This window comes from Pleurodeles waltl, chromosome 3_1 (genome assembly GCF_031143425.1).
Source record: "Pleurodeles waltl isolate 20211129_DDA chromosome 3_1, aPleWal1.hap1.20221129, whole genome shotgun sequence".
Classification (NCBI taxonomy): Eukaryota; Metazoa; Chordata; class Amphibia; order Caudata; family Salamandridae; genus Pleurodeles; species Pleurodeles waltl.
The window spans coordinates 1909510272-1909533507 of NC_090440.1; the positions used below are offsets into that span (position 1 = coordinate 1909510272).

At 43.9% G+C, this 23236-nt stretch overlaps 1 protein-coding gene across 1 annotated transcript in view; it reads right to left on the reverse strand.

Annotated features, from left to right (window-relative positions):
* Nucleotides 1-23236, reverse strand: part of LOC138285751 (aldehyde oxidase-like) — a 588222-nt gene that overhangs the window by 208717 nt on the left and 356269 nt on the right. Inside the window, 1 exon segment of the mRNA XM_069226091.1 lies at nucleotides 15156-15383. Within this exon segment, the coding sequence (XP_069082192.1) occupies nucleotides 15156-15383 (228 nt within the window).

A 23236-nucleotide genomic window follows, 5' to 3' on the forward strand; every position in this document is an offset into this window, starting at 1 on the left:
ATTATGTGTGGGTGATTTCCGCCCCTTATATAATAATTTAGACTATACAGACGTTTAACTCAGTCTGTTATGCGTACTATAACAACTGCCCCAGCACAGGCCATTCTAGCTGTTCAACCACAATTGGCTACACCTGAGATAAACCCAGTAACTATCAATGCTATCATGGGTAAAGTACCCGCCGGACGGGAGAAAATTCCGTTCTGGATAGCACAAAAACAAATCAGCTTGAAGCAGTGTTTCCCCAAGATAAACGTAGAATACTCACAATGTGCTTGCCACTTGGGATGGTTCCCTTCATTGATGACTATCCCACATGGGAAACAGTGTTTGCTGCAATATATACCATAACCTATGGTACACCATCACTGGATGTTTTGCCTGATGTGCTAAAACAGATTAAAAATGAAAACGAGGCTGCCCCTGTCCTGGATTTGGGGATCAAATTAATTGGCATCTTTGTGCCAGTATCCTCAATTATTTTAGGAAGTATTAAGGGGGAAGCAGCAGCAATTGAAATAGGTCAATTCCTCATGCAGGTCACGGAAGCAGATGAGTGTGAACTACCAAAAATTACTGCAGACACCTATACTTCTATAGGTCAAGATACTTTGAGGGCCAGACCAAATAAGTTATAGCTTAAAGGTAGCTCAGACATAGACAATACCAAACAAACACCACAGCCTTCTAAAAAATTTTGGGACAAACAAAAAAATAGATCAAATAAAATCACGGGGAGAATCTCAGCAACCGGAGTCCTCTAACAAACGTTATAATTTATGTAACCATTACACATTAGAACAGCCTGATAGGAATCAGTACACTGATACATTCAGGACTCACCTGACAAACGATCTGAGAGAATGGGGCAGTCAGAACGCAGACAAGAAGAGTATGCAAAACCGAAAAAGGGCTCATAATGCTCATCTGACATCATCAAAAAACAGGAAGGGAAAATTTCTCAACAAAAAACGCAATAAAAAAAAAGGCTGCAAGAATTTCTGCAAAATATGCTGCACATATCGAGAACGCTACTTCAGAACAGGGCGTGGGCAGTGATTCTGCTTAATAGCGTGGTAGAGGTCACAATAGTTCACCAGAATCTTCAAGGGTTTCTGTATGTGAAAGCAACTAATGACTTTATAGAAGTTGAAACCCCAGATCAGCGGGTCACTCCTCTAGACAGACTGTACAAATTAAACATACAGATTGAGGGTGACATAATGCGTACAATTAAAGAAATACTCTGGGAACATTTAACACTTAGCTATGACATTCTCATGGCTGAAAAATATTGGCCATCGGATTCGAATCCTCCCGTAAGGGGATTTTGTAATAGCAACATCTTTCTTCATCCTTGTTCCTGAAGAAATTAAACAGGTATACATTGCAGAATGGGGCCTTTCACAAGCCCCTGCACTATACCACGTAGGATGGGATAAGGATTCCCCTTTTTTCATTATATCCATAACGTCCAACCCGTAAGTGCAACCAGAATATCCAATTAAACATGAAGCAAAAGCTCCAGTGAGGCAAATTCTCTCACAGCTCAAGTAGCAGGAGTAACTAAACCCTGTGAATCTCCTCTGAATAACTCTTTATTTCCAGTAGATAAGCCGGATCACTCCTATTGCATAGTTTTAGATTACAGATATCTAAACAGTCACACAGGCACATTTGCAATACAAAATTAGCACAGTGCAACTTTAATGAATAATATAGTTTGTAAATAATATAAAACAACCTTGGATATCTTCAACAATTTTTCTGCCAAAACATAGCGCCTCAAGATAGTGATTTAACTGATTTTCCACGCTCTGCTCTCAGCGCCTTTTTTGCTGACTCCCTCAAGCGTACAAGAACAGTCAGTCCTGGACTGTTTGCTGCTCGTGTAACATTAATATTGCATGATATGGAGCCAGAAGCATTGTCCTATGTTGATGATATATATATCGCAGATGATGACCTAAACATACACCTAGCCAGGATAGATCGCATTGTTTGAGTATTTGCTGAACATGGCTACAAATTAATTTTCAAGAAAACCAATTTGCTTTTCTCAATGTCCTGTTTTTGGGATCCAAGTTATCAAATGAGGGAAAGAGCCTGCTGCCATACTTCCTAGAAAAGTGTGCCCTATTACAAACACCAAACACTATTATAAAAATTACAATCCTTGTTAGGATTTTTAAGTTTTGGCGGAACATGGATACCAGATTATGCACAACACATGTAACCTTTGTATGATTTAATTTGTCCAGACTTTTTCAAGTAAACATTGGACACTAGATCCTATATGAATTCTCAGATCATTACCGAATGACATGCTTTCAGCATGACACTTATATACACGTGTCAACAAAACAAATTTGGTCATTCGTATAATACCTAGTGCCATTGTTTTCACCTATGTCACATTTAATGAGGGTGACACAATGCCAATTGCATAAAGGAAAGATCACTGGCTCAAGGGAAACACATAATTGTAGTCACTCCCGTTTCAGCCTTAGAGCCTGACACAAAGGCGTCCTTAATGTGAAAGCCTTACATACTAAATGGATATAATGGGCCACTTTCCTAATGGCTACTGATGTAGACTATGGCCCTCAATATAACCCTGGCGGTCGGCGGTAATATGGTGGAAAGTACTGCCAACAGGCTGGCGGTACTTTCCACCATATTATGACATTGGCAGTTTGGCTGAAGCCAAACCGCCAATGTACCACACCGACCGCCACGGCGGTAACGGCCGCTGGGCTGGAGATATCAATCTCCAGCCCGGCTGCCGTCACTGTACTGCCTGCGGGATAATGACCCCTCCTACCGCCATGATTTTCGTGGCTTCCTTACTGCCATGAAAACCATGGCAGTAAACATATCAGTGACAGGGAATCCCTTCCCTGTTACAGATAGTGGTCTTCCCCATCCCCTTTCCCCTCCCCAGATTCCACTCATTCCCCCTCTTCCTCTCGGAATCCCATCCCCTTCATTCACGCCCCTCCCTTCACACACCCACACACGCATATCCACATTCATCCATGCATGCATACATCCATTCACACACACATCAGCACACACTTTCATACATACAAGCAGACACGCATTCACAGAACACAACATACATGCACTCACACATCCATACATGCACAAACATTTGCCACGGAACACACACCTGCATACATGCACGCAGAAACATTCACACACACACACAACACCCCCCATCTCCCCCCCCTGTCGGAGCACCCACTTACCTGTGTTTAGGGGTCCTCTGGCAGGAGACAGGACGGGGTACTGCTGCCAGCAGCAGTGTCCGCCAGAAGAACACCGCCAGGCCATATTATTTCTCATAATATGTCTGGCGGCGCCATCTTACCGCCATCCGCCGGCATGGCCACAGCCAGATTTCTGGCATCCTTCTGGCAGAAATCCGGCTCTGATCATAATATGGCGGATGGCTGGTAGCCATGGCGATGGTCTTTTGGCCGCCGTCCCTGCGGCGGTAGGCGGTTTTTACCATCAATGACATAATGAGGGCCTATGTCTTTGACCCTACCTTACAAAATCAAGAATTTCTCCAGTATGAACAAGAATACCCCACAGCCACTCATATTTTGCCTCTTGAACAGTAAAAATTATTAATATATGCTGAGAGTTCGGCACTGTATTCTATAGGCACTAAACATCAATACTCTGCGGCTTTCGCTGCTGTATATGGAGTAACGAGGGGTGGAGAATTACATCCTCAACAAATCTTATGCAGTCCCTAGGGGATTTCTGGCTGAATCAAAAGTTTTTGATTCTGGCCCTAGAACATACAGCTCAAGAATTTCTCACACTGATAGTGTGTGAGAGATATTACTGTGTCCTGTCTTTTAATGAAAAATTACTTTATTGGCACCTAAATATATTCAGAGACTCAAAATGGAATACTATAAAGCATAAAGTGCTTTGGGGAAAGGTGGCAGAACTCAAAAACAGTCTGCCACAGGGTACACGTTGTAAGGAAATCACTGGCTGATGAAGCAGACAAATCTGCAGTTAAGACTGCTACAGTAGCTCCGACTACTCGTTCTCATATAAGGTAGAAGAAGATATCATGGCTGCCATTAAGGCTTTGGGGATCAACACACCTTTACGAGAAGCATATCCAGCAAATTATTCCTACCATTTAAATGCCCATAACATTCTGTTTGTGACCATTCCAGAGGTGGGTGATCGTATGATACCCAACCAAGACTGCAGGCTAGAATCAATTAAAGCAGCACATGAGGGTGTAGCATCTGCCCATGCTGGTGTGGTGGCAATAGTATCCCTGTTACAAAAACGCTATTGGTAGCATGGTCTGTACAAACAGACAAAAAAATACGTCCTTATTTGTGACATTTGTCAACAAATTAAATGTTCCACCATTGCACGCCCACTGCAGACACCTCTCTTAGTTTCAACCTAACTACTCCAATGCATGTATCTAGACCATTGCGGCCCGTTACATTTCGATGGTGCTAGTAATTCAATCTTCTTACTGCAGATTCTAGCTCCAGATCACTCTGGGTGTGGCCACAACAGAGGGCTGACACTCACACTGTTATTTGAGATATGCAAGTCCTTATCAGGACATACGCATTAGCTGCATTCCACTTGGACCAGGGCCCTGCTTTTGCCTGTAAGGCTTAAGGGACACCATGGGAATCCTGGGTGTAGATGTGTATTATTCCTCACCAAATCATTCTGAAAGAAACTCAATTGTTGAGAGAAAAAAAAAAAGACTTAAAGCAATCCTTAACAGCTCGAATATTAGGTTCTGGTCGTAGTTGGATCCATCAACTCTATGGAGTCCAAAAAGCATTAAACAATCTGCCTAGACGATCTTTGGCTGGCTGTTCAGCATCCAGGAGTATGTTCTGGATCTTGATGGCCCTGGCGCAGTGGGGAAAGACTCACATTATGACATAAATTAAGGTTTTGCTGTCTTACAGGAACTCCAAGACTTCTGGGATGAACATTCAAATAAAGGTTCAGCCACTGGTGTGAGTGAAAGAGCTCCCAGTACTATCCGGCTAGATTCCAAAGGTTGGGGATCTAGTTCGAGAGAAGATTACAGTGAAGAAAGAATTTGGCCCATCATATCGTGCACCTGTTACTACTGCAAATGTAAGAAACACATCAGACGTAGGTCTACAGTTTTCTAATGCTACTCAGAGCAACAGAGTTGTTTATGATAAACCATCTTTGGGGGTTTCTACCAGTTCTCTTTCACCTGTTGAGGCTCCTGTCTTCACACAGGCTGCTTCTGGTTATTTTGTCAACATTGACAACTTCTCTACTGATTCTCCTCACATTTCACTACATAGTGTGCATGATTTTCTTCACTGGTTAAAACACACTTTTCTGATCCATATGTGGTCCTACTTCTGGATTACATTTTCATTACGTTCTCTGTTTTTGTGGATTGGATTTGTGATTGTTTTTTTCCTGCTAATAAATAGACATTACCTCCCAGGAACTCACTGCTGTTGTACTGGTAGCCGAGATATAGAAACCTTATTTGTCTTCTCACAAAATGAGAAGAGTCCTGTCCTTTGTGAACATTTCTGCTTTTCCAGTTTCTGATTGAATTGTTTGGGATAAGGTCCCCCTATGATATCTTTGGTCCTACAGAGACTTTACAAATTCCTTATGATTTTAAAGTAGCTATGAATGATGTGATAACTCCAGGTGTTATTTCAGATTAATGGGATATTAAAACAGTTTCTTCAATGCTCTCTGAGGTTGAATGTTATACTGTCTTTGAAAGTGAGGATCTGTGCATTAATTCAGCAAAATATGGTGAAATGTTTTGTTATGGTCACTATGCCCACCCTTGCCTACGTAGCTCTAGTAGTACTCCACGTACAATTCTTAATCATACATAATGGGAACACTGCCCAACACCATCAGCAGGGAGACCTAAAACAAATTCAGACAAATTTGCATATTTTTCTGGGCAGGATACCTCAGATCCTGTTTCTTACTATTATAAATTAACACCTCCAATAGCAAGGAAAAATATGCTGACCCAGACAAAATTAATTCACTCAAAACTGTTCATTTCCCAACCTGCAATTAAAGGCTATGAATATTGGAAGGAAATAATCGATTTAAAATCGGTTTGGTGAACAACACATTGGCAAGTACAGGGCACAAATGTCTTATTTAAAGCATGCCTTATTCCAATACAGATGATTTTTTCTGAATGGCACAGTGCAGCAGACCACTTGCTTGGCTCTATAAAAAATTAAAGAACTGAATGTGAATGTGAACTTCTATTGCCCATTTTGAAAAGTGGCAACACTGCAACTTGTACTGAAGAACATCTTCATGGCATGGTACAGAATGCTACATTGAATTATACACTTTCAGGTCCTAACAGGTAGTTGTTCTGGCCAGTGGACACAAGTGGTTGTCATACATGTTTTCTTAACTCTTCACAAGGTTTGAAACCAAGAAGACCAGACCCTCGTTATGTCCTGTCCCATCACTCAGGGGTGGTCACCACTTACAGCGTGAGGACTTTATGCCAGCTATGGTTGTAACATTCCACTTTATCTGCAGTAAAAGAATACCTCTCTCTCCTCTCTGATGACATTAATTGACAGAATTTCTTAATGGGTCCTAGGTCACTTCTTTCCAAAGGTTTCTTTATGGCATTTATAATGCAATTTGGAAGCTTTCTCAAATGGAAGCTGCTGCTCGTTTAAGCCAAATTGATCGGACTAATTTGGAAAAAGCATTGTTTGTTGCTGATAATGGAATGAATACATTGTCCACTGATATTTACACTTAAATCAATTATGCAGCTCAGTTGGGCACTACTAGCTTTAACATCAAACGCATGTTCTGGAAGCTTGTGAATTCAACAGAATATTTTTTTCTTTTCAACTTAACATGCAAACAACAAATAATAGCAAAGAAAGATGCTACTTATACAGTGCTCAATATAAAAAGATTAGAAAAAATGCCTTCCACTGTAGCGAAAACACCAGCAGCAGTATGGCTAATCCATGGAGTTATCTCACTGCCAATTTAAATTTTTCAGTTTACATCTTGTTTGAAATTTTTCCTGTAGCCAGATATGAAGCTTTGGAGGACAGTTTTATTCATGAGGTGTGGGAATTACCCTGTGATTACAGATGTGTGAGTGGGGACAAAGACGTTTTTCTTAGCAGAAACAAATGTGAAACTGCTCCAATCAACTCCCCAATCCATAACTTGTAAACAGGAGATATCACAGAGGGCTTGTAATGTGTCTGTGGCCAATCTGGCATGTTATTTCATGGTAGTACCAGGTTCCTTGATTTGCCCAGTATTTCAGTTACTTTCGAATGGAAGTTATTTGATGTTGACTGATCAAGGCTCTTGTGGGATGACAGCAGGTGTCCCCTATGCGGTTTCTGTTTTCTCAAATAGTGATGAACAAGTTACTTACCTTTGGTAACGCCCTATCTGGTAGAGCCAGGATCTAGCCACAGATTCCTTACCTTAGAATTCTCTACCAGGTACCAGACTGGATCCATAAAATTTTCAGAAGAGGGAGTCATCAGACTCTGTAGCGATGTCGTCCACCGGATGTGATGTAGACGGAGTCCATATAATCCCCTCTCTGATGTGTTGTCAGTTTCTTCCATGATTGTTTTCTGCAGCAAAACACGGAGCTACTATAGAAATGCCTAAGGAAACAGTGTCCCAAAAAAAGAAAAAGACATTACAAGCTCCCAAAGAAGGAGTCTAAATGCCAAGAAAGGGAGCTGCATGATGCAGTCAGCATCAATCGCGCCTGAAGCATCACCAACCGACGGCGCCACTTCGGTGCGCGGACGTGCAGATAACGTACCTGGACTTTTCACATCAGTTGTCCAAACTAGGGCCCTGGAGGAAGAATCCCAGTCCTAGAAATTTGAGGTAAGTAACTTGTTCATCTGTTAGGGATATCTAGCGGCAGATTCCTTACCTTAGAATAGATACCAAAGCAATACCACCCCCGGAGGAGGGTCTGTGGGACAATTTTAAACAATTAAATCTTGTAGGGCTGAATGGGCAAAATCCCCCGTCACAATGGACCTGAGTATCCAGACACTAATGTTTGGAAAATGTGTGCAGGGAAGCACGTTTCTGCCTGGCAGATATCCAAGACCAGAACTCCGCATTTTAATGCAGTGGTCGCGGACCTGACTCTGGTAGACTGAGCACACAAACCTCAGGAAGTTGCGTCTCGGCCAATGCGTAGCAGATTGTAATGCAACTGACACTCATCCTGCGAAAAGTCACTGACTAGAACATGCCAGTCTAGAAAAGAGACCAAACACTCTGAGGAATTAGGTGATTAAGAACATACTCCTCACCATAAAAACTGTGGAAAGGACCACAGGCAAGTAAAGCCCTAAAGGCATTGAAGAACAGAGGAATAGCGTTCCTACAGCAGCTGGAAAAAAATTTGTCGGAAGACAACAGACAATATGAACATAAAAACCACCTGCTCCTGAGCTAGGATTGAACACATGTTCGGCCATTACATGGAGGTTCAGAATCAACAGGAAATGTCACTGAGCTACAGCAACCAATGCCAGCTGACTGAGCAGACCTAATCAGGTCACTGAGTGTAAAAGCTGAAAAGAAGACAACAGGTATGAAACCTGGCTGAAGTACAGTACGAAAGGAAAATTCAGAGTATTCTAGGGGCGAAACCCCACAAAGTGGACGTCCCAACATGAAACAACACAGTTAAAGCTGAATTAACGAATGAGTTGTAGCCTAGAAAAGAACATCAATTGATCATCACAGGAAATAATGTCCCTTACAGGAAACAGGAGACAGCAAAATTGCTAGAAGTAAAAGACAAAGCATGTCTACTGCCTCAATAATATCAATGTATATGAGCATCTTCCGAAGAAAGAAAGTCGCAAAGCAAAAGGGAATTCCCCCTATTGAATTAAGGAACCTTATTAAAAGCGAAGAAGGGTACAATCACCCACAGAGAGGTAGAAATATGATGAAATCCTGAAGAATAGTGTGAAAGGAACCGACCAGGGAGACTGAACCATGATGTTCAAGGAATTTGCATAACAACCAGACATCCACAGTAAGATGAAGAGAGCCATTGACACAGAGGAAGACCACAAGAATTAACATATAGAAATCTGGAGGCCATGAATGGAGTGCATGCCTTGTCTAAAAGGACCTACAGCAACCAGGAGGTTACAGGATGTTAGAAATGGGTCCTTGGTTGGCAGTCAGGTTACCCCCTGTCCAAGCAAGGACCATCTCTCTAGTCAGGGTAAGTCACACAATCCAAATTATCCTGTGCCCACCATCTGGTAGCTTGGCACTGAGCAGTCAGGCTTAACTTAGAAGGCACAGTGTAAAGTATTTGTGCAATAAATCATGCAATAACACCTTATAAACACCACAAAAATACACCACACAGGTTTAGAAAAATATAGAATATTTATATGGCTAAAATAAGGTCAAAATGATCAAGATTTGATAAGTACACGTTGAAATATCACTTTAGAGAATGATAAAAAAAGAGTCTTAAGTTCTTAAAAGCAATAAGTGTCTCTTGCAAGCACAAAGTACCTGGTTTGCGTCTAAATTATCCGCAAGGGACTGCAGAGGAGGAGATGCATGGACAACGGGGAGGTGTGCGTCGGTTTCTCCGGGCGCACACAGACGATGAGTCGATATTTTTCACACAGTCAGGGCCTTGCGTCAATTTACGGTGCGCGGACTTTGATCCTCTTCGGGTTGTGGGGTATTTGGACGCCCCCGGGACGATGCGGAGATACCCTGGGCATGCAGGACAAAGTCACAGGAGCTGCGTCGATCCAGTGGGCGATGCAGGGAAACTTCTGTCACAGGCGCTGCGTCAATTCTTCTCACAGGAAGTCGGCCTGCGTTGTTCCGGCTCAGCTATGAGTCGATCCAGTGGCCAGTGCGTCAAAGTTCCGGTTGCAACGCTGGTGCTGCGTCAATCTCCACTCGGGGAGCCGGGCTGCGTCATTCCAGTTCAGCGTGCAGTGATTTTCTCACCATGATGCAGGCTGTGTATCGTTTCTGGCAGGCTGTGCATCGGAATTTCGCAGCACAAGGAGTTCTTTGCAGAGAGGAAGTCTTTTTGGCCCTGAGACATCGGAAAACAGGAGACAAGCTCAATCCAAGCCCTTGGAGAGCACTTCTCAGCAGAGCCAGAGAGCAGCAAGGCAGCGGGGCAATAGCAAGGCAGCAGTCCTTTTCAGCAAAGCAGTCAGGTGAGTCCTTTGGGCAGCCAGGCAGCTTCTCTTGGCAGATTGCAGGATCTGATTCAGAGTTTCTTCCCCAGTGGTAACTTGCCCAGAAGCGTGTGAGTTGTTAGGGTTAGAGGCCCTGTTTAAATACCCAAATGTGCCTTTGAAGTGGGGGAGACTTCAAGGAGCGGCTTAGAAGTGCACAAGGCCCCCTTTCAGTTCCATCCTGTCTGCCTGGGTACCACTAGGGGGTATGGCAGTCCATTGTGTGAGCGCAGGCCACTGTCCTTTGACATGTGTCAGGCCCTCCACCCTCCCAGCCCAGGAAGACCCGTTCAGTATGCAGATGTGTGCAGGTGTGACTGAGCATCCTGTGTTTGGGGTTGTCTGAGTGAAATGCACAAGGGAGCTGTCAACTAACCCTGCCAGACATGGATTGTAAGGCACAGAAGGATTTACGTGCAGAGAAATGCTCACTTTCTAAAAGTAGCATTTCTAAAATAGTAGCATTAAATCCAACTTCACCAGTCAGCAGGATTTTGTATTACCATTTTGGCCATACTAAATATGACCTTGTTACTCCTTTCAGATCAGAATATACCACTCAAACAGTATATGAGGGTAGCCCTAATGTTAGCCTATGAAAGGAGCAGGCCTCACAGCAGTGTAAAACGAATTTAGGAGTTTTACACTTCCAGGACATATAAACTACACAGGTACATGTCCTGCCTTTTCCCAACATAGCACCCTGCCCTATGGGATACCTAGGGACTACCTTAGGGGTGACATATGTAGAGAAAGGGGAGTTTAAGGCTTGGCAAGTACTTTTAAATGCCAAGTCGAATTGGCAGTGAAACTGCACACACAGGCCTTGCAATGGCAGGCTTGTGACATGGTTAGGGGGCTACTTATGTGGGTGGCACAATCAGTGGTGCAGGCCCACTAGTAGCATTTAATGTACAGGCCCTGAGCACATGTAGTGCACTTTTTACTACCGGCATATGTAACTTAAATAAACCAATTAGGTATGAGCCAATGTCACCATGTTTTAATGGAGAGAGCAAATGCACTTTAGCACTGGTTAGCAGTGGTAAAGTGCACAGAGTCCTAAAACCAGCAAAAACAGTGTCACAAAGTGGAGGGAGGCAGGCAAAAAGTTGAGGGTGACCACCCTAAGGCTGTCAGGTCTAACACAGGACCTGACCTCTAAGCGAGAAGAAAGTAATACAAATCTCTTTGTAATAAAGGAGCATTGTAAAGGCAGCAAAACTGGCCCCACAATGAAGGAATGCCATGTAGCATGACTCGAATAGACACAAGAAAAAATGCGCCCTCTTGCACCACCTGTGCCTGAGGTAACAGAGGCAAGAACCCATTGCTGTTGAGGTACAGCGAGGGCAGCACGCTAAAAAAGTGCAAAGATGCACCCGATGTAGACTAATAGAACTACTTGTCCCATTGCTCCAACAGGAAAGGAATAACTGCTCAAGAGAATAGCAGTACTAGAAAGAGACATATGAGAAATGCCTTAATACTGGAGTAAGAAGACTAATACACCATAAAAAGATACTTGTCCAAGCAACATGCCATGCACAAAAGATCCCAAGGAGACATAATGACCAGCTCCCTATAAGGGATACGAATAGTACTACAAGATATTAAGTAATGCCTATGAGGCAAACAGAGAATGCTCTACAGGAGCAGGTTACGTACCATAATTGTAATTATCTCGTGAGCATGAAGCCTGTCTTAAGAGAAAAAGAAAAAAACTGCTGTAACAGGTGCTAAATCCATTTATGATTATAAGAATATACGCCGCCCAGACAGCAACAACAAAGGGCTGTCAACAACAGGCATAAGAAAAAATAGGAAACCTGCAAAGGCAGGAACACTGTACCAGGTGCCACCAGAAGTTGGAAGGGCTCAGGCTGTAATGAAAAAAGGAAACCTGAGCTGGACTCAACAGGAACTAAAGGACTCCACTCTGGGATGGGTCCATCTGTTAACATAAGAATAGACATAGTTACGAATCTTTACCAATCCGACTATCCTGAAAGCCTTGCAATGCAGAATTGGTATGAGTGTCGAACAGGCGAGTGCCACTGAAAGGCATATCTTCCAATGTAGATCAGACAGCGTCCGAAAAACAAGAGAGACATTTCCAAGCATGTCTGAGCAGTGCTACAGAGTGAGCCATGATGCAAGCAACTGAGTCCATGGTATCCATACACCTTATGACAAATCTAGCTGCCTCTCACCCATCCTGAAGTGTCTGTTTATTCTCTTCACAATGTTCCTTAATGCTTACAATATTGCTCTGTTTCATCTGCCTAATTATCCCAGCTCATTTTCTCTATGCAAGACTATGATTGTTTCAATTAATGTACTGAAAACTCATCTCGTATTTCTCCTGTGTTTCCCCTGGGCGTGCATGAGTAACGCAACAAAAAGGTAAGATCTGTTTCCATGACTTCCTTGTGGGTCATGTTTAGGTTGCAGTAATCACCTTCTACCCCGGTAAGGTTAGGGGTTCGGATGAGGCACTGTGAGCTAGCTAGGAATTGGGCCCACAGCTCCTTATCGTGTGGATAGACTCGGTCCGCACATTCTGAAGTTCTGTCATCCTAATACCTAGTCCTATTATCTTAGTAGGTACCGTAACACTCCACATTAGTGAGTGACCTGGATGGCTTGGCAATCGGTGTGAACCAATTCCAGAAAAGCAGACACACTACTATATTGGCTTGCAACAGGGAAAAAACCACCCAGTTAATTTCTGACAGTGGGGATCTAGCTTGGAAACTGGTATATTTAACAATACCACAATTGTCAATGTATTGGTAGAGAACTACCACACTTTATACAAAAGCCGGTTGCTGTTAAACCGACCCATTGCCTTTGATAAAAGGCCTCTTGATGCAAATCTTGAGTGCTGAACACCTCTCCATGCCAATATTACTCTAGCAGAGGATGATCTCATGTAGACCATAATCAGTGTGCAATCCAGGAAGACACCCAGACCAACTAGGTTCCCACTGGAATTCATATTGCATCACTTGTAACCCTACATCTCCTGAACATGTTTGAGGACGTTAGACAAGTAGGCACCTGACTGGATGGTTTGGATGTAGTCACTATCTGAGTCCTACCGAAACTAGGGAAGCTTCCTGAATATTCAGCAGCGTGCAACTCGATCTCTGTTAAAAGTATGGAGATCAAGATTCTTGCAAAACCCTAGCAAACCAGCTGGTTAAAGGAATAAATACGTTGGCCCACCCAGACCAAAACAGCTGTATGCTGTCATGGAACGGAGGCCTCTGCATCAGGCTCACACAATTCGTGCATACAAATTCCCTGGACTTGGTGCACTGATGCTAGTCAAATATAAAATGGCTTTGACTACCCCACCTAGATATTTATTTGCTGAGTGTGATGCAAAATTAATTTTGGTCCCCCACTTCTTCACCTACATTACCATACTTCACAACAACCTGCAAGTCTGGATTCGGACTAATGGCATCCTATTATGCCACGTCTCATTTGGAAGATGTACCAGCCAGGGATGGCATGGAGCCACCTGCAGCATGGATTAGGAGTGACACGTTAGTGCAGGGCTTCCAATGTGATGGCACATTGAGCACCATATATCTACATAAGCAGATGACATGTTTCTGTTCATGCATGTCCCTTGATCGACCGAGCACAGATTGATAGAAATCCTAGAACTGTATGCGAAGGCCTCTGTACTGGAGGAGGACTGAGCAAATTAATCCTGATCCCAGTTTGCATGGGTAGTGCGGCGACATGGTAACAAACCATGGTCAGCACTCAGAGCACCAGCTTAAAATACCTGGATATCTACTTAGCCATTAAGACAAAACTGCTGGGAGCTGAATGTAACAACCTTATGGGAGGCAATGACGAGAAACGACGAGGAACAAAAAGCACTGGAACAATCTAATAATCACCATTCTTGACGGTAGCAAAGTTGTATAAAATGATCGTACTATCCAAATTTCTTTATTCTCTCAAAAGCAACGTGTACAAGATTTCTCAATAGTTCTTTGACCGGGTGCAAGCCTGTGCATGCTACTTCCAATGGGTGGACAAACAACTAAGAATTGCTTTCAATAAATGCACATGGATGGTATTTAAACTAGTGGTGGGAGTGGCTGATTTACATCTCTATTCCTGGGCGTTCCACCTGCTCACTGTAGGCAGGGAGGACCCTGCCTTTGGTCTCGAACGAAACCTATTCAAAAGTACAGAGTTGAATTCTTTATGGTAGACTATCATAGGAATCCCCTTTGTGGCAAGGGGCATGTTTGATACAATCAGCCAAGCTCTGACTTTGAGAAGTAGGACTGCATACACTTTATAGACCAATGAGTTATATGGGGAGAGGATCACATGAATTCTTTTGCAATACTGCAGGAGGAATTTGAATTTCATAAGTGCCAATTATAGATACCTTCAATTACAACATGCCCTCGAGGCATATCAAATAGATGAGATGTGATGAATCTGCATGAAGTTAAAGTAGCTACTGAGTTACTGGATAAAGGGGGATCTCAAGAATATACTGGACACCCTTTTCTAATGCTCTAGAGTGTCATAGATCTGGGTCCATTGGAGGAGGACTGGAGTGATCCTCTGATGCCACCATGGGAGATAGCCATATGGTTTAGATTATGCTTAATCCAACCCAAACACTTGCATAGAATCTGCCTTACCCTTGAACAGCTTCAGAAGATCTGCACCTGGAATTCACCAGCCACTAAAGATGGAATCTGACTAACTTGATGTAAAGCCTTCTGTTTTGTCCATAGAGTCCACACCTGTAAAAAATAAACAACACTAGAAAATCATCTACCATAAAAACTTCTAGAAATTTACCTGGCCAAAACATTTTTTCAGCGATCCAATAGGAAATTTCATTGGGATGATGGAAAGGCCTCTCTTCTTCCAGTAATTTTGTCTGTTAAACTCCTCTGCGGCTTCACGCCGACGGTGGTAGGCTGATTTCTGTATGCACTCGTCCCAGCATTTCAACAGATTGCGAGCATCGATCTCCTGCTTGTAGTGAGTCCGATCGATCCCTTTGTACAAGTTTATCTCTCTGATCTGGAAAAAGAATGCGAGACAAAACTGATCACGTTGTATACTGCACACATTAACTGTATGTTCACCTCAGCACAAGACACTGAAGCTAGGCGATAAATTTCTTATGCATTGTGTGCCACTGGGAGTACTCTAGCAGGCAACGGCATTGCATTTCATATTCGTGCTTAGAGTCCACAAGTTTAGTTACATTTCCGACGGCACCAAACCAGGATTCTAAAAATCCTACTGTGTAGAGCTTGTTTTCACAGTAGCATATGTATTTTAAGGAATGTTACCTTCATGATCATTCCACTATTCTTAGCCCTTGCTAAAATTATGACGGGAAGGAAGTTTGAAGGTAATTAAATGCATTTTTCGCTTGCAGAAAAAAACTAACTAAGCATCTACTTGCAAACATGTATTTAAATAAGCTTCTATCAACTCACAAGGAAAATTAATGCAAGATCATGGCATTATTTTACTCAGTTTCATTTAAAAATAGAAATGTAAACAAAATTAACCCATCCATCAAGCACGGTGTAGTTTTTCAAAATAACTCAAATGACAGAAAGACTGTCAGCTGGGCTCAGGAGTACAAAATAAGGTCAGAATACAATTATACCCGAAGAATCATGGCCCAGCAAGCACAGCCAAAGCTCTTAGGGCAAGTCAGTGGTAGGGAACTATCGGGCAAGTCGCCAGAAGAAACGTGTTACACCGACTTTATCGGGAAATACTTTAGCCACAGTTTTGCACAGGTTTTTGGCATATTGCTCACTCCAACTGCACAACTCATTTCCCCACTGTCCCTCCCTTGCTTCAATCCATGACTCAGTTCTACCTCCTCAGGCCAGTTTACCACATAAACATTAAAATATCCCCCTCTCTCATCTCCTTTTAATCTTGGCCTTCACCACCTTATTGCATTGTACACACTGGCAGTGCTGCAGCTGCTCCTTTGTCGTCGAGGAGCAGAGCCGGATTAAGCGCTGGTGCCGCCAGTGCGACAATCATTGTTGGCGCTCCTACAAACTCCGCCTCCACAGATTCCCTCACTACCACCCTCTGAATCATACATGTGTAAATCAGCCTATAGGAAATGTTACATATCAATCAGTCAATCAGGAATTTGTAAAGTGCACTACTCACCCGTGAGCAGGTGGTCTGTGATGTGGCAGTGGCGGGGGATGTCCAAGATGAGGCGTGCAGAGGTGTTCTGGATGCTTTGCAGCCTCTGCTGGAGTTTGGCTGTGGTTCCTGCATAGAGGGCATTGCCGTAGTCCAGTTTGCTGCTTGGATGACTGATCTATTGGTTTCGGTGGGTATCCATTTGTAGATCTTTCAGAGCATGCGAAGGGTGTTGAAGCAGGAGGAGGAGATGGCGTTGACTTGCTGGGTCATAAATAATGAGGAATCCAAGATGAATCTTAGGTTGCGTGCGTGGTCGGCGGGAGTCGGAGCGGCTCCAAGATTGGTAGGCCACCAGGAGTCCTCCCATGCGGAGGGGGTGGAGCCCAAGATGAGGGCTTCCGTCTTGTCGGAATTGAGTTTGAGACAGCTGCTCTTCATCCATTCGGTGATGGCCTTCATTCCTTCGTGGAGGTAGGTCTTGGCTGAGTCCTTGGTGAGGGAGAGGATCAGCTGGGTGTCTTCGGAGTATGAGATGATGTTGAGGTTGTGGGATCGGGCGATGTTAGCGAGCGGGGCCATGTAGATGTTGAAGAGGGTCGGGCTGAGGGACAAACCCTGGGGTACGCCGCAGATGATTTTGGTGGCCTCCTTGCGAAATGGGGGGAGGCAGACTCTCTGGGTTCTGCCGGTAAGATAGGAGGTGACCCAGTCCAGGACTGTGGCTCGGATTACAGCATTGCTGAGGCTTGAGCATAGGGTGTGGTGGCAGATGGTGTCAAATGCAGCCGAGAGGTCCAGGAGGATGAGGGCCGCGGTTTCGCCGTTTTCCAGTATGGTTCTGATGTTGTCGGTGGCGGCGATGAGGGCAGTTTCGGTACTGTGGTTGCTGCGGAATCCAGATTGGGAAGGGTCCAGAGTGCAGTTCTCCTCAAGGAAGCGGGTCAGTTGTCTGTTGACAGCCTTCTCGATGACTTTTGCCGGGAAGGGGAGCAGGGAGATAGGCCGGAAGTTCTTGAGGTCCTTTGGGTCCGCCTTGGGTTTTTTCAGGAGGGTGTTGATCTCGGTGTGTTTCCAGCTCTCTGGGAAGGTGGCGGACTCAAAGGAGCTGTTGATGATCTTCCGTAGTTGGAGTGCGATGACGGAGCTCGCTTTGTTGAGGATGTGGTGAGGGCAGGGGCCAAATGGAGAGCCGGAGTGGATGGTGTTCTTGATTTCGATGGTGTCGTTGTCGTTGACGGGGGTCCAGGAGAGCTGGAGGTTGGTCGGAGGTGAATCTGTGGTGTTGGTGGTTGCCGGGGGGGTCTGGGTGCTGAAGCTGTCATGGATGTCTGCAATCTTGCGGTGGAAGTAGGAGGCTAGAGAGTCGCAGATGTCTTGGGATGGCGGGATGTCATTGGCATTGGAGCTGGGGTTGGAGAATTCCTTCACAACGTTGATGAGCTCCTTGTGGCTGTGTGCGTTGTTGTTGATTCCATCTTTAATGGGGGTTCTCTTGGCAGCTCGGTTGAGTTGGTGGTGTCTGCGGATGATGTTTTTGAAGGCTGTGGGGTTGTACAGAGTCTGACCTTGGTGCCACTTTCTTTTGAGTTTTCAGCAGGTTTGCTTAGATTCGTGGAGGTTGGCGGTAAACCAGAAGGGCCTTCTGTCGGGGTGTCGGCTGGAGGGATTCTTGATTGGGGCGAGAGTGTTGGCACAGGTGTCGACCCATTGCCTGAAGTAGCGGGCAGCTGCATCAGTGTCGGTGGTGTTGATGGGTGGGTTCCGGGAGAGGGTTGCGATAAGTTGGTCTTCCGTGACCTTGTTCCACCTGTGGTGGAGGATCCGTTGTGGATGGTGGTGTGTTGTGGGTTTCTTGAAGGAGAAGTGGATGCAGTGGTGGTCTGTCCAGTGTAGTTCGGTGATGTGGCTGAAGGAGACGTGATTGCTGGCAGAGAAAATAGGGTCGAGTGTGTGTCCTGCGGAGTGGGACGGTGTCGTAACGAGCTGTTTGAGGCCGATGTTGGAGAGGTATTCGAGCAGGGTGGCGGTGTTGTTGTCATTGGTGTTCTCAAGGTGAAAGTTTAAGTCCCCGAGGAGTATGTAGTCAGTGGATGTGAGAGCATGGGTGCTGATGACGTCGGTGATGGAGTCGCTGAACTGCTGTCTGGGGCCCTGCGCTACTTTATGATGAGTCAAAACTGCCTCTGGACAAAACTCGACCTCTAACAGGAACATTAATCACCAGCGTTATCCTGACATTTTTATTGCTGCCTGAACACTCAAGGAACTCTGCAGCAGGTACTTTTAAACACATAAGTTATTTCTAAACACAGAGTACCCTCCACTGATCCGCACAAGTCCGCACCCTTAGTTTGCTTTGTTTAACACGTTTGATTACATGAGCCATTCTGTTGCCCAAGCATGGGGCTATCCAGCCACCTGAGCTCAGGTTTTGGATGTCCGCTGCCGGGACCTTCTGACATTCACTCGTGGAAGAAGGGCGTGTTGTTGTTTTAACTCCTTGACTACCCTTGAGATGGTTCTTTTGATGGGTCCAGATGTTTAAGAGACAACTGCACTGTCCAATGAGGGGGCTTGTTTGGGCTAAGACGGGGAACATGCTCAGTGGTAGCTTCTCAACAAGCTCAGTGTCACTGGGTTACTGGCAGGAATGTGGAAGCACTTTGCATGTGGTGGCCAACAGAGGGCTGGGGTCATAAGGCAAGCTGTGTGTAAGTGACACACAACTGAAGATATAGATATTTATTTTCAAACAATGTATTTCCAAGGTGAGAACAGGAGCGTTTTTTTCCGGAATCAGAATAGTTTTATTGGTACAGTAAGAATGGGAGTGGCAGATTCGACCATCGATAGCTCTCAAAGTCTGTCTAAAAAGGCTTAGAATGATTGGGCTTCTTCAGTAACGTGTGCAATCAGAAAATACAAATACTTATTCAATTTGCTTAACTGTCCAGGAGTTAATCCTCTACCAAGTAAGTTCTTTCGTTAGTCTGTCAAAGTTGGGCTCATTGGAGTATAATGTAGCATGCTGCTTGCAGTGAGTGGTGAGGGTCAGTACTTAATTTGTGCTTGTTGTTTACGGAGCACTGGAACTCATTTTTGAGAGCCAGCACTTATTTTGCTGCCTCAAGTATTTACTGCGAGCAAAAGACACATTTGGGAAAGACGGAGGAAGAAAAAAACAAAAAGTGTCACAATGGGAGAAAACAGAAAGCTGCAATAGTGAGCTGAAGGGGAAGGGAGGGGCTTTAAATGGATTTAAGAGGCCCGAGATGGCTTCAGGATTAAGCAGCGTGTTTAAGAGGAGGGCTTTGGGCACCGGCACGTTTTTATTTACAAATTAAGCACTAGTGATTATTCTAATAGGGTTTCACCACAGTTAATCAGTGAAGACCATCTGCTGCTTGTAGTTAATTGCATGTCTCTTACAGTGCACAAGCTTATATATGGAGTTGTTGCACATATTTTGTGGGATCGCAAGTTCTTGCTGAAATAGCTCATGACAATCTATGTTTAAGTAGAATTGAGAAGAAAACACCCTCCTGTTATTTATGTATATATTTTTTTAAACATTTCTTTGGGGGCCCGGCTGTTGTTGCCCTTCATATTTTTCATGCATATGTGTTGTCCACATACAGTTGTCATTTTGAGTCAGTGGGAGCATTGTGATCCATATGAGCCATTTTATGCTGTACAATCCAGGTGGCTGCCAAATGGGGGACGTACCCCACACCAGTACCATACAAAGCTCACTAGGGTGCTGGAAGGGCATAGCTAACTAGCCTGCTAGATGGGATACTTCCACTGGTGTTCAGTCTCATTTCTCTATGTCCTGCGTCAGCTGCACCTTTTAGCAAATCAAGATTGGCAAAAGCAAAAGAACCAGCCTCTGAAGAAAGTTACTTTTGAAGAGCTCAGTCAACTGAAGCAGGAACACATTACAGGCCATGTCCAATGAAGTTGTCATTTTGCGATTCTGCTCAAATATAAGAAGTCAGAGTTAAATGAAGACTTTGGGTGGGGAGCATTGGGGGGTAAATAATGGTTGCTTTAAAGGGCACTTAGATACCTCAGCAGGTGCTGCTACAGGGACAGTTTACTGAGAGGTTTTTCTTGGCTGAGCTCAGAGTTGCTATGTCAGAAGGCATTTTTTGTTTATGGGTTATTGTGTGGACCATATCAAAATATAAGGACTACAAAATTAGTCCCAGCTCCAATAACCATTTGTACCAATGTATTTTCTCCTGAGTTTCCTGAGAAACACCTTGTGCACTTAGGGCCAGATTACGACCTTGGCAGAAGGGATTACTCCGTCCCAAATGTGACGGATATCCTGTCCGCCTTATTAGAAGTTCCATTGGATATAATGGAACTTGTAATACGGTGGGCAGGATATCCGTCACATTTGGGACGGAGTAATCCCCTCCGTCAAGGTCGTAATGAGGCCCTTAGTTTCGAAGATGATGGCAGAGTATCAAAGAAAGTGCGTTTATATGAGTTGGTAAAACATAAGCAATCTTCTCATTAGAGGTTCGGTACCACCCAGGTACTTACATCTTCATAGCTATTAAAAAATGTCAGTGGTCAGACATCCCGGGGATTCCACCACTGCCACTGAAGTATTCACTCAAAGTCTGGAGACAGAATAAGGTAATAACTCTTTCCTAAGGATGTTCCTCTTTGACATTTAAAAGAAATCTTTGCGAATGTTGGGCTTCATCGTCAAAACTTAAGGCTCTAAACCCTTAAGTTTTGTTGTGTTCTTTAATATTTTATTTTTTAAGTGGTTCCTTGCACTCAGAACACAATAAGCAAAAGATAGTGCTTTGTTATGTTACGTGCACTTGTGTAGTGCTCATTACCATTTGTATGGTCCTATATTGCTTTCAGATAGGTCTGAAAGACATGTTGTGGGCTTACAAAGAAAATACAGGGGAGTAAAGCATGTCCATTGCTTACCATTGGTTGGGTTTGTTATCACTCTTGTTTGCTTGCTTCTTTTTTGTGTCCCAGCTTGTCAATTGTGTTTGTGCCTCCCCTAGAGCATAGCCTCTTTACCATTTCTTTGGATTAGCTGGCATCTACAGGGAGTGCAGAATTATTAGGCAAGTTGTATTTTTGAGGATTAATTTTATTATTGAACAACAACCATGTTCTCAATGAACCCAAAAAACTCATTAATATCAAAGCTGAATATTTTTGGAAGTAGTTTTTAGTTTGTTTTTAGTTTTAGCTATGTTAGGGGGATATCTGTGTGTGCAGGTGACTATTACTGTGCATAATTATTAGGCAACTTAACAAAAAAAAAAATATACCCATTTCAATTATTTATTATTACCAGTGAAACCAATATAACATCTCAACATTCACAAATATACATTTCTGACATTCAAAAACAAAACAAAAACAAATCAGTGACCAATATAGCCACCTTTCTTTGCAAGGACACTCAAAAGCCTGCCATCCATGGATTCTGTCAGTGTTTTGATCTGTTCACCATCAACATTGCGTGCAGCAGCAACCACAGCCTCCCAGACACTGTTCAGAGAGGTGTACTGTTTTCCCTCCTTGTAAATCTCACATTTGATGATGGACCACAGGTTCTCAATGGGGTTCAGATCAGGTGAACAAGGAGGCCATGTCATTAGATTTCCTTCTTTTATACCCTTTCTTGCCAGCCACGCTGTGGAGTACTTGGACGCGTGTGATGGAGCATTGTCCTGCATGAAAATCATGTTTTTCTTGAAGGATGCAGACTTCTTCCTGTACCACTGCTTGAAGAAGGTGTCTTCCAGGAACTGGCAGTAGGACTGGGAGTTGAGCTTGACTCCATCCTCAACCCGAAAAGGCCCCACAAGCTCATCTTTGATGATACCAGCCCAAACCAGTACTCCACCTCCACCTTGCTGGCGTCTGAGTCGGACTGGAGCTCTCTGCCCTTTACCAATCCAGCCATGGGCCTATCCATCTGGCCCATCAAGACTTACTCTCATTTCATCAGTCCATAAAACCTTAGAAAAATCAGTCTTGAGATATTTCTTGGCCCAGTCTTGACGTTTCAGCTTGTGTGTCTTGTTCAGTGGTGGTCGTCTTTCAGCCTTTCTTACCTTGGCCATGTCTCTGAGTATTGCACACCTTGTGCTTTTGGGCACTCCAGTGATGTTGCAGCTCTGAAATATGGCCAAACTGGTGGCAAGTGGCATCGTGGCAGCTGCACGCTTGACTTTTCTCAGTTCATGGGCAGTTATTTTGCGCCTTGGTTTTTCCACACGCTTCTTGCGACCCTGTTGACTATTTTGAATGAAACGCTTGATTGTTCGATGATCACGCTTCAGAAGCTTTGCAATTTTAAGAGTGCTGCATCCCTCTGCAAGATATCTCACTATTTTTGACTTTTCTGAGCCTGTCAAGTCCTTCTTTTGACCCATTTTGCCAAAGGAAAGGTAGTTGCCTAATAATTATGCACACCTGATATAGGGTGTTGATGTCATTAGACCACACCCCTTCTCATTACAGAGATGCACATCACCTAATATGCTTAATTGGTAGTAGGCTTTCGAGCCTATACAGCTTGGAGTAAGACAACATGCATAAAGAGGATGATGTGGTCAAAATACTCATTTGCCTAATAATTCTGCACTCCCTGTATAATTCCACAGCTTGCTTTTTCTTTTAGGCTAAGCACTCCATAAGATTGCATATATTTTCCAGCTGTCTCCCTTGTGTACTTTACTTCCTCTGCC